A 9,372-nucleotide genomic window follows, 5' to 3' on the forward strand; every position below is an offset into this window, starting at 1 on the left:
CCCATCGCCGGTTACGGTGGTAGGAGGACGGCCACGAGGACACACAACTTTTAAGAGTACGGAGTTTGTTACCAGTAACAGACGACCAACAAGCCTGCCAACGGGTAAGGATAGAGGAATGGATAACAGGGTACAAGTCAGAATAAGGAATACCTTTATGAGATGGGACAAAAGCGGACAGCTTCCCTGGCGGCAGCATCCGCATGCTCAATTAAAGAGACACCAATATGGCTGGGAACCCAACAAAACTCATCCGACTTAAATTTGCTGTGAACAAGAAACAGCCAATGCTAGATTTCGACAACCACTGGATGAACTGGATTAAAGGACCAGAGAGCCATGAAGGCACTACGAGTCAACAACAACTACAAAGGAAGATTGACAACAAGAAAGCAGGAGACGAAGAGCAATTTAAAGTATAAAAATTAACTACATGCAGTTAATTTTTTAATGGCAGTACAATATTTGATTCCGAGGTTCAGGGTCAACAAGACGTTATTCAGCGTTTATTGATTGTGGTTAAGAACAATTCATTGATGCATACAATAACACAAATTTAAGAAATGTTATTAAATATTGTGAGCTGTTGACTTAAACAAATACATGGTAGGATAACTTTATTATGTTTTATCACAAAATAAATCTCTTCAAATCTATGGGGATTACAATACAGTATGAACATAGGCCCAAAGCAGGGCACACTAGAATATCAATAATAAAACTTTTTAGAATTACAGAAATGTTGTGGAACTAATAATCACAAACAGAGACCAATTACTCTCCAATTTGTATTATACATATATAATGGTAGTACAGTACTGTAATACTAATGCAGTCTTCACCAAAAATATTTTAATAAATAAGGTGACAATCATACTTAAATCTATTTCTATGACATCATAAATTTTATCTGAATATATATAGATATTCCTTAGCTAGATTTAGAGCACTATGTGTACTATAATATAACATTTGACTTAAGAGAAGAACATTTAGAATTTTTTATGGGTTAAGTGTTACTTTTAATTCCTTCAATGACAATACTGTACAATAAAAAATGTTACTCACGATCCCATGAAAGTGGGAAATGGGGTAATGTATACCCTACTACAGTATATAGATATGTAAAATTTTGAATTGTATTTAAATATGCCAATGTCATTTCTAGGTGGCACCGAGTCATGTAGCTTTGCTCATCAATACACTTGACCAATGCTTACAAATGCTATTATGGAGAAAAAATATACTGTATATATATAGTCTAGTTGTACAAAATAGGAGAAAGACACCATTCTTACTGTAAAGTAATGAATTATATACTGCACAGTATCTTAAATGTAAGCATTTCAGCATTTTCAAAATACAATTCCAGTACTGTACCTATATAAAAAATTTGTTACCGGTAATTGTACATAACAATGATTTAAAAAATCTTACCATAGTTTAAGGACAGTACAGTAAACAAAATTATTTCCTTAAAAAATTATCACCTAAATTTTAAAGCCACCCACAACAGAAGAAAGACAAAAAAGCAAAAGCCAAAGAGGATGAGCAAGTGGTAGTTATGAGAGCCACTGCCGATGATACCTAAACGTTTCATGCTACGCTCCAAGAAATTGCCAGATTTCAGAAAATCGTCATCCTGAAAAAAGACAATCATAATCAGCAATGATGTACAACAGATCAAAATAACTATTTTTATCTGAAATTACTGAAGCATGAACTTAAAATAGTTTGGCAATTAAATAATAACAAAGATAAAATTAAAGGGGACAATGTAAGAGAAACCAAATGATTGAAATAGAGTAGTTTAACAACCCTTTTGTAAAACCACCATGGTCAGGTCTATCAAAGCCCTCTTTTTAATGTCAACACAACTATGCAAGATCTCATATTATGCTTGAGTGGATGTGGAACAAAATTCTTGTTAGATGAAGAAAGACCAAGTTAATAAACAAATAGAGTAGGCATGGTCAACATCCCACATTTTATGTGCACACTCAAATGTACTCAAAATACTGTTAATAGTATCATATTACTGTATCATCACTCAAAACCATTATTAAATTCATACAATACTAAAAATCATGCAACATGTGAATGGATTGTGAAATCAGAGTATGCATTGAATATATATTTTCTTCGCATTTTGAATGTTTTTACCATGGATTTTTTAAGTGCAATGTTGTACTGTATTAGGTTGTCAATATTTTTTGTATCAGAATGTATAGAATATTTGTACATATTCATCTCACTAATATCAGTTGAATAATATACTCTTTGAACAATAAAACATACTGTTTTTGCTCTTATTACACTATATACATGCCTTATATAGATCTACAGTATCAACATTTTTGTGCACCATAATGAACCACTAAGCTGGTCTGGTGAGTCCTAACAGCATTGCACCAACACATGGGCTATTAACCTCCCTAATGGTTGAGAGGCTATTAGGGGGCCTAATGGCTGAGTGGACAGCACTCATGGGTCATAGTCCTAAGGGTCCGGGTTTGATTCCCGGCCAAGGCAGAAAGAAATGGGCAGTTTCTTTCACCTAATGCTCCGGTTCACCTCCCAGTAAATGGATACCTGGGAGTTAGACAGCTGCTACGGGCTGCTTCCTGGGGGTGTGTGTGTGTACACGTGCATGTGTTAGAGAGAAATATATGTAGCAAGACATAATAGAGGAAAATATAGATCAGTTAGCAAGGTAGGGGTCCATGCCACCTCACTCAACAAAATTCCTCCTCCCAACAAACTGTACTATGCACTTCACTAATTCTAGGCACAATTCTGCTATTACCAGAATACTGGTCATTAAATCCTGAAAATTATTAATTTTCCATACGTTTAGTTTGTAAAGCAGCACAAGTTGTCATTTCAAGATTTTCAGATGGACCAAACAATGGCAGTATGTTGTGCCTGCCTGCTAAGCACTGTGAACCTCATAAACAGCATTGTGTTTACCGATATCTGAACATTGTAAAGCCTTTTATCACAGTTAGGCTCTTCTACTGTACTATTATCGCAAAATAATTGCAGTTACTGTACTTACATATTTCGGAATTTTTTAAAGATATTGTAGTCACAAACTGAACGGCAGTGCTATTAGCTCATGCTGCATGCGCCAGCCTTGGTTGCTTACTTATACTGAGGCCTTCATACCCAGGCACAGTGCCCATAATTTTTGTTCACAATAGCATCTTTTTTTTTTTGAGATATACAAGAGTTGTTACATTCTTGTACAGTCACTAGTACGCGTAGCGTTTCGGGCAGGTCCCTGGAATACAACCGCCACGAAGAATCGTTTTTCGTACCCATTTTACTCGTACCCATCGTACCCATCGTATTTTAATCGTACCCATTTTACTGTCGAGTTAAACAGAGGCTTTGGATTAAGGATTTGCGCCCAGTAAATCCTCCCCGGCCAGGATACGAACCCATGACAAAGCGCTCGTGGAACGCCAGGCGAGTGTCTTACCACTGCACCACGGAGACAGTTTATTGAAGCCTTGAGAAAGCTGATGTGAGCCTGCGTACCCACGGTACTTTTAAATCTTATGCAGTTCCCCAACTCTTATGCAGTATGTATGATATGTGCAGTGCAGTCAGTTAGGCAAAAATCATATACAGTACATTACTGTATATATAATATGTTCAGTGGAAGGGTTAATGACCTGGTTACACTCACTGCCAAAAACTTTGGTCCAACTGCTCTCTCACTTCCAAAAACTTTAATGGTTCTTGTACTCTCTAACTTCTTTGTACATGCTAAGGACAATCTGCATTCTTTTCAAACACTGATTCTAATGCAAGCAAGTGATGACTTCTTCACATTTACAATAGGCAAACTAACAAAAATATTTCAAAGTATCTTTTAAATACTTTAAATATATTAAAATATCTAGGGGTAAAATGTCTGTAGCCAGATATATTATGACTGTTCAGTGAAAATTAAGAAATGCATTCCAGGTGGTGCAATAACCAGTGCCGGCTCGCCCACAGGAGCTGCTGAGCTGCAGTCCCCCCCCACACACTGCCAGGTATATGACACCACCAACCTCACACTACAATAATAAGCAACTAATAAATGTGTCATAACAAGAAGTCTTTATACGTTATTTTCAGTATATTTATAACTGAATTTTGAATATTTTTTTTAAAACGAGACAAAAATAAACGTTCCATGCTATACAATAGTTTAAGATTTATTGGTGTTACATATGGCAACTTTTTCCATGAGCTGCAACTGGCAATAACTACAGGGAGCATTATATGTTACAGGATGTATAGTATAATGATTACTTAAAGTACAGTATATATCGAATACTGGGAGTATGCTACAGGGAGATTCATTCGATTATAAACACTGTTCTAAATTTTCATGACCAAGTCATTTGTTTGGTACTCTCAATACAATTTAATAAACAAAATGTTATAAATGGAAAATAGGTTACTAAACCATCCCATACTGGCATACTTAACTTAGCAGATTTAATGCTGATTTGCATTAAATACTATTACAACAAAAATAATAATATAGTAGTCCATTAGTTAGCTGAATAACTAACTGGCTATCTAGCCGAGCACCTCCTGGCCATAGGGTGATAGGGTGGCTGGTTCAGAAACTTTTTACAAGTCTTAGATAGGTGCAACACTGCATCCTCATGAGGCAATAATTTTATCTGATGATATCTAGTGTTGACTGATCCACTGAGCAAATCTGACTGTCTACGTTCAAATAGACATAGTGTCTATATTTGCTGATTGTGTGTGAGCCTGTTTGATTTAATTACTAGGCAACTCACTGACTGGACTAAGTGCTTAGCCCATCCTCTCAAGTATCCACAACAAACAGAAAATGATGTACTAAAACGATTGAACCTAACTAAACCTACTGACCATGCATAGAAAACAGTGTTTGTGAGCTACTATGATTTATAGTACACCTTTATTTGTCCATTTGGAATTTTAATGTCAAAATGTGGTGTACTATGTGAGAGGATGGGTTGAAGTGCTAGGTCAGTGATATGGTCTTAGACAGGTGTAGAGATATCCTTTTTGTTCCCACTTGTGTATACTTGTTATGGCAATGATCATTCTTTTCACATTTTTGTCAATGCATGCAAATTGAATGGGCTTAAAAAAATTTGAACAAGTGATTAAAGTGCTGTTGAAATGGCTCTAACATTTAGAGTAATGAAACACGAGGGAGATCAATTTAGCACTTTATCAAGAAAATTGTATTTTCACATGAAACCCGGTAGCAAAGATGTTTAATCCCAACAATCGAGATAAAAATTACTTCAAATAAATTTGTAAACTTAGAATGAAAACTTGTAATTTAAACACCTTACAAATTTATGTAAAATAATTCAGAAATGATGAATTCAGTGATAAGCTATTCTGACGATACATACCATATCACTCAACATTGTATTTTGATTTCGTACTTCTGTCCCTATGTCAATTGTCAACTGCAAAGAAAATGTAAGTATTATTTCAATTCAGAGTTAAGTTCATGCCACTTAAATATGCAGTAGATAATCTATTCATACTCTACAACTACTTCAAGAAGTGCCAAAAGTTACTTGGAGCAGAACCGAGTGAGATTTTAACGGTGCATTTGATTATTGTCACAAATTTGCAAGTGAATATACATATTGTATAGCCATACTGTAGTACATTAGCTAAAGTGTTCTTCACAATCATCTTACCGATTTCAGTGCCTTAACTTTCTCTTTTAGTTGTACTGTCATTTCCTCATTTTCCTCAGAGATTCTTTGTGTATCACTGTTGTTGCCATACTGATTGTAGGCATATGGCCCCATATTAGCTGTGAAAAAACGAGTCATTAAAATAATTGAGACTACAATTTTTATTCAGCAATTCAGTATAATATAATATAAATATTGGAACACAAGAGCATAAGTATAAATGAAGTTGCAGAAGGACTATTAGACCAAACTTGCTAATGTCTAAAATTCTCTTGAATCAATTGACTACAGTATTATGTTATACTGTAATTTATTTTTTGTTTAATAAATTAAAAGCCTATTTTTAAACCACTAGTTTTTCCGATTTTTTTTATTTAATTTTTTTTTTTAGAATATATACAAGATTTCTTATATTCTTGTACAGGTGCTAGTACCCGTAGCATTATAATATATCAAATATATGTATTGTTTCAGGTTTAAAGTATGTGTAGCATCTTAATAATTTCCCCCTTTTTCCTGCATTTGTATATGTGTACTGCACTCATGTTCCATCTTAATCTTTACCCTTCTAGAAAGCAAATGTAGTTTTCTGAATCTCCCTTTATATGGGGAATTTCTAATATGCCTAATTAGCTTTGGAATTCTTCTCTGTATATTTTCTAAGAAATTTCAGTCGACTTTAATATGGTGCCCAAAACCGAACTACATAATCTATATGGAACCAAACAACTGCAAGATAAAGCTAAAAATTTAATTAGATGTCCTACTGCCAAAACTATTGAATTTTAAAATCCAGCTCAATAAAATCAAGATAAATGAGGGGGGAAGGGGGGAGTTGGACAAGCCGCCGGCTTCCTGTCCTCGTCGAGGCCACTAGAGACAGTGTCCCTCAGGTAAAGTTAAGAGGTGGTAATTCATCCAGTGGGCCAGGTGGTGGCTTGTCTCCCCGCCAGAGAAGTCATTACAACATTGTTATGGTTGGTTAAGTGTAGACAGCGAGAAGACTAACCATTTTGTGCTCGCCTCATGATGAGAGGTGGAGGAGGGAAGGTAGAGAGTGGAGTACCGTGCAGCGTCTGGGCTCACGTCTGGGCTCACCTCAGCGGCCGCTCTCACTCGGAGATGTTTACCTCAGGCTCTTGTCTGATGACGTCATCACGGCCAAGTAATTCCCGCGGGGTTATGATCGTTTTAGGAAATGTATATGTTTATCTCTCAGAATGTTCGGTAATACGTTTATTGCTTGTGATGTGTGTCTATGTATGTATTAACACTTTGTACTGAACGGGGTGAGAATAGCTTGAGCTACCTCATCCCTTTGTGTGTATTTTACCTCAATAAACTTATTTCAATTTCAATTTCAATTTCAATGGTCGTTTCCCACACGACACGATTCCACAAAACTCGCTTTCTGTTTGATAGAACTGTGTATATGGCTGTGCTAGGATTTAGCTAAGGTTGGACAGTATTTCGCTCAGGTTGGGTTAAGTTGAGCTAGGTTTTCAAATCCGTTGGCATATCGTCTTGTGTACGGTGACCTGTATCCATTCCCGCTTGTGCCTGGGTTTCTCTGGGTCAGCTACTAATCTTTCCTAAGACGCTAGTTTAATTCAATAAATGAACTAAACTAACTAACTAGGACGCAACTCACAGGTACCTATTTAATGCTTGGTAAACAGTCGAGGCATCAAGTGAAAAGAATCTATAAATCCATCAACTTTTTTGTATCTCACCTTGTATGTACTTTACCTGAATAAATATTTGTATTTAGAAGGTTGTCCAACCGTTTGTCCTACATTCCCAGGGGTTGAACCCACATGACCCTCGGTTGCGAGCCGAAGACGTAGGCTACTGTACTTAACACAGTGTTATAAGCTAAAGATTAATCTATATAGGTAATTAGTAAACATCCACCAGTCTCGGGAAACCATAGAGTTGTGCTCTGGTTGTCGGTCTGGAGTGGTCTCTATAAATTTATAAACTCGTCTATAAATTTACCTGTGAGCTGCCACACGACGGCTTGTCAATAATAATAGTCCCCAAACTCTTCCTAAAGACTGGTTCTAACTGTACGTATTTTAATTAAACTGGAGTAACTTAATTGGCAGATTTACGACTTCGCTGCATTTTCAGCTGAACTTATGGCTAGTTTTTGATATACACTGTGTAATCTTTCATACAGAATAGGGTCTCCTGAGACTGGTGGATGCCTACTACTAGGGTAGCAGCACATTGCTCTGTATACCTAAACTTGTTAATAAAAAAAACTGATTTATTATACACCTGCCACAACTGATTTATCCGAAAGGCCACTTATCCTCGTGACCTCGACGCCGACAGCAAGCCGGCGGCTTGTCGAGGATCCTCCTAAAATATTAATTTATAATAGCAATATTATTTAAATTGTCAAGATAAACAAAGGATTATATTACAGTAGTCTCTTAGCATACACAGTTGAATGTGTATGTTTTATTAAGTACTATAATTACACAGTGTAATCACGTTAAGGGCACTTTCAACCAGCAATTCGAGGGGGGGGGGGGGAAGGAACTATCAGGGGAAAGCACCAAGCCATTACAACTATATAGCACTTGGAAGGGCCCATAAGGATTTGGGATGGAATGGGGGAAAGGAATGGTGCCCAACCACTTGGACTGTCGGGGATCGAGGTATTAAGCACAAAGGGATCCTCATAATCTGTATGGTGCAAATATGCTAGCTCAAAATGACGGGAAACTAACAGTGGGAGTATTCTACAGGACAAATAGAGCAACAGTCATTTTTCAGTTTGTTCATTTATTAAATACCCCACATCCATTCCGTGGAGGTTATAATATTAAATGTTACAGACATATAATAAACATATATTGGCTCAGGAACTGAACCCCAAATTCATTTAGCTGTTACAATCTAGTTAAGAATTAGTGCCCCATTAACCCTTCCTGCCCTGGAAGTAAGTCATTGTTAAAAGTCACCAAGCTAGGAAGACTATTTAGCACCGTCTGCGTCCCGGAATATTCAAAAGATTTGGGTCTTTGGAGGACAGGCTGCACACCAGACACTACAAACCTCGCACAACAGCAGCAGCCCGTCCTCCAAACAAAAACCCAAAGTCCATTCCATGCACCCACCAAACCCGGTTTATAAAATTAAAACGGTTTACACATGACAACTGATGACGTCTGAACACTTCCGGAACAAGTGCTTCACTGACGAATTTCGTTCGAACCACAACGTTGTAAATGCTTCACCCACGTACTACAAATACAAATAATCCCCAACTGAACCTAAAACACCTAACCTAACCAGTGCCTAAACATATACAATATGGCAATATAAAATAATACTAATTTATATTTGACATAATTCCTGTTTTGACTGAACAGCACGTTAAAATTCATGAATGCGTCTTTGGGGTTGACCACTGGATGGAATGAACTTAGGTCCGAGGATGGGTTGAGAGCAGACAGCCAATCCTAGTCTTGTTCAAGCTCCCTGCCCTCAAACCTCATCCAAGCTCTGCTCTATTCCTTCCCCCATCACATTCCAAATCCTTGATCACTCTCCAATAGTCATAATGGCTTGGCGCTCTCATTCCCGTTCTCATTATAGCTCTTCACTTTTGCCTTCCTTTGAGCTCTCTACCCCGGCC

At 37.0% G+C, this 9,372-nt stretch overlaps 1 protein-coding gene across 2 annotated transcripts; it reads right to left on the reverse strand.

The window, feature by feature from the left end:
- Positions 1-604: 604 nt before the first annotated feature.
- On the reverse strand, positions 605-6,999 carry LOC123775289 (BET1 homolog). Of its 2 annotated transcripts, XM_045770307.2 has the most exons (4): positions 6,730-6,893; positions 5,721-5,839; positions 5,424-5,480; positions 605-1,642 (listed from the first exon to the last, which is right to left on the reverse strand). In XM_045770307.2, the coding sequence occupies exons 1-4, from the start codon at positions 6,746-6,748 to the stop codon at positions 1,487-1,489; spliced, it is 351 nt and encodes a 116-aa protein (XP_045626263.1). In that variant the 5' UTR covers positions 6,749-6,893; the 3' UTR covers positions 605-1,486. The 2 variants fall into 2 exon arrangements, with proteins under 2 accessions (XP_045626263.1, XP_045626264.1); XM_045770308.2 differs by lacking the exon at positions 5,424-5,480 and having other exon boundaries at positions 6,730-6,999.
- Between the last annotated feature and the right edge of the window lie 2,373 nt (positions 7,000-9,372).

This window comes from Procambarus clarkii, chromosome 70 (assembly GCF_040958095.1).
Source record: "Procambarus clarkii isolate CNS0578487 chromosome 70, FALCON_Pclarkii_2.0, whole genome shotgun sequence".
NCBI lineage: Eukaryota > Metazoa > Arthropoda > Malacostraca > Decapoda > Cambaridae > Procambarus > Procambarus clarkii.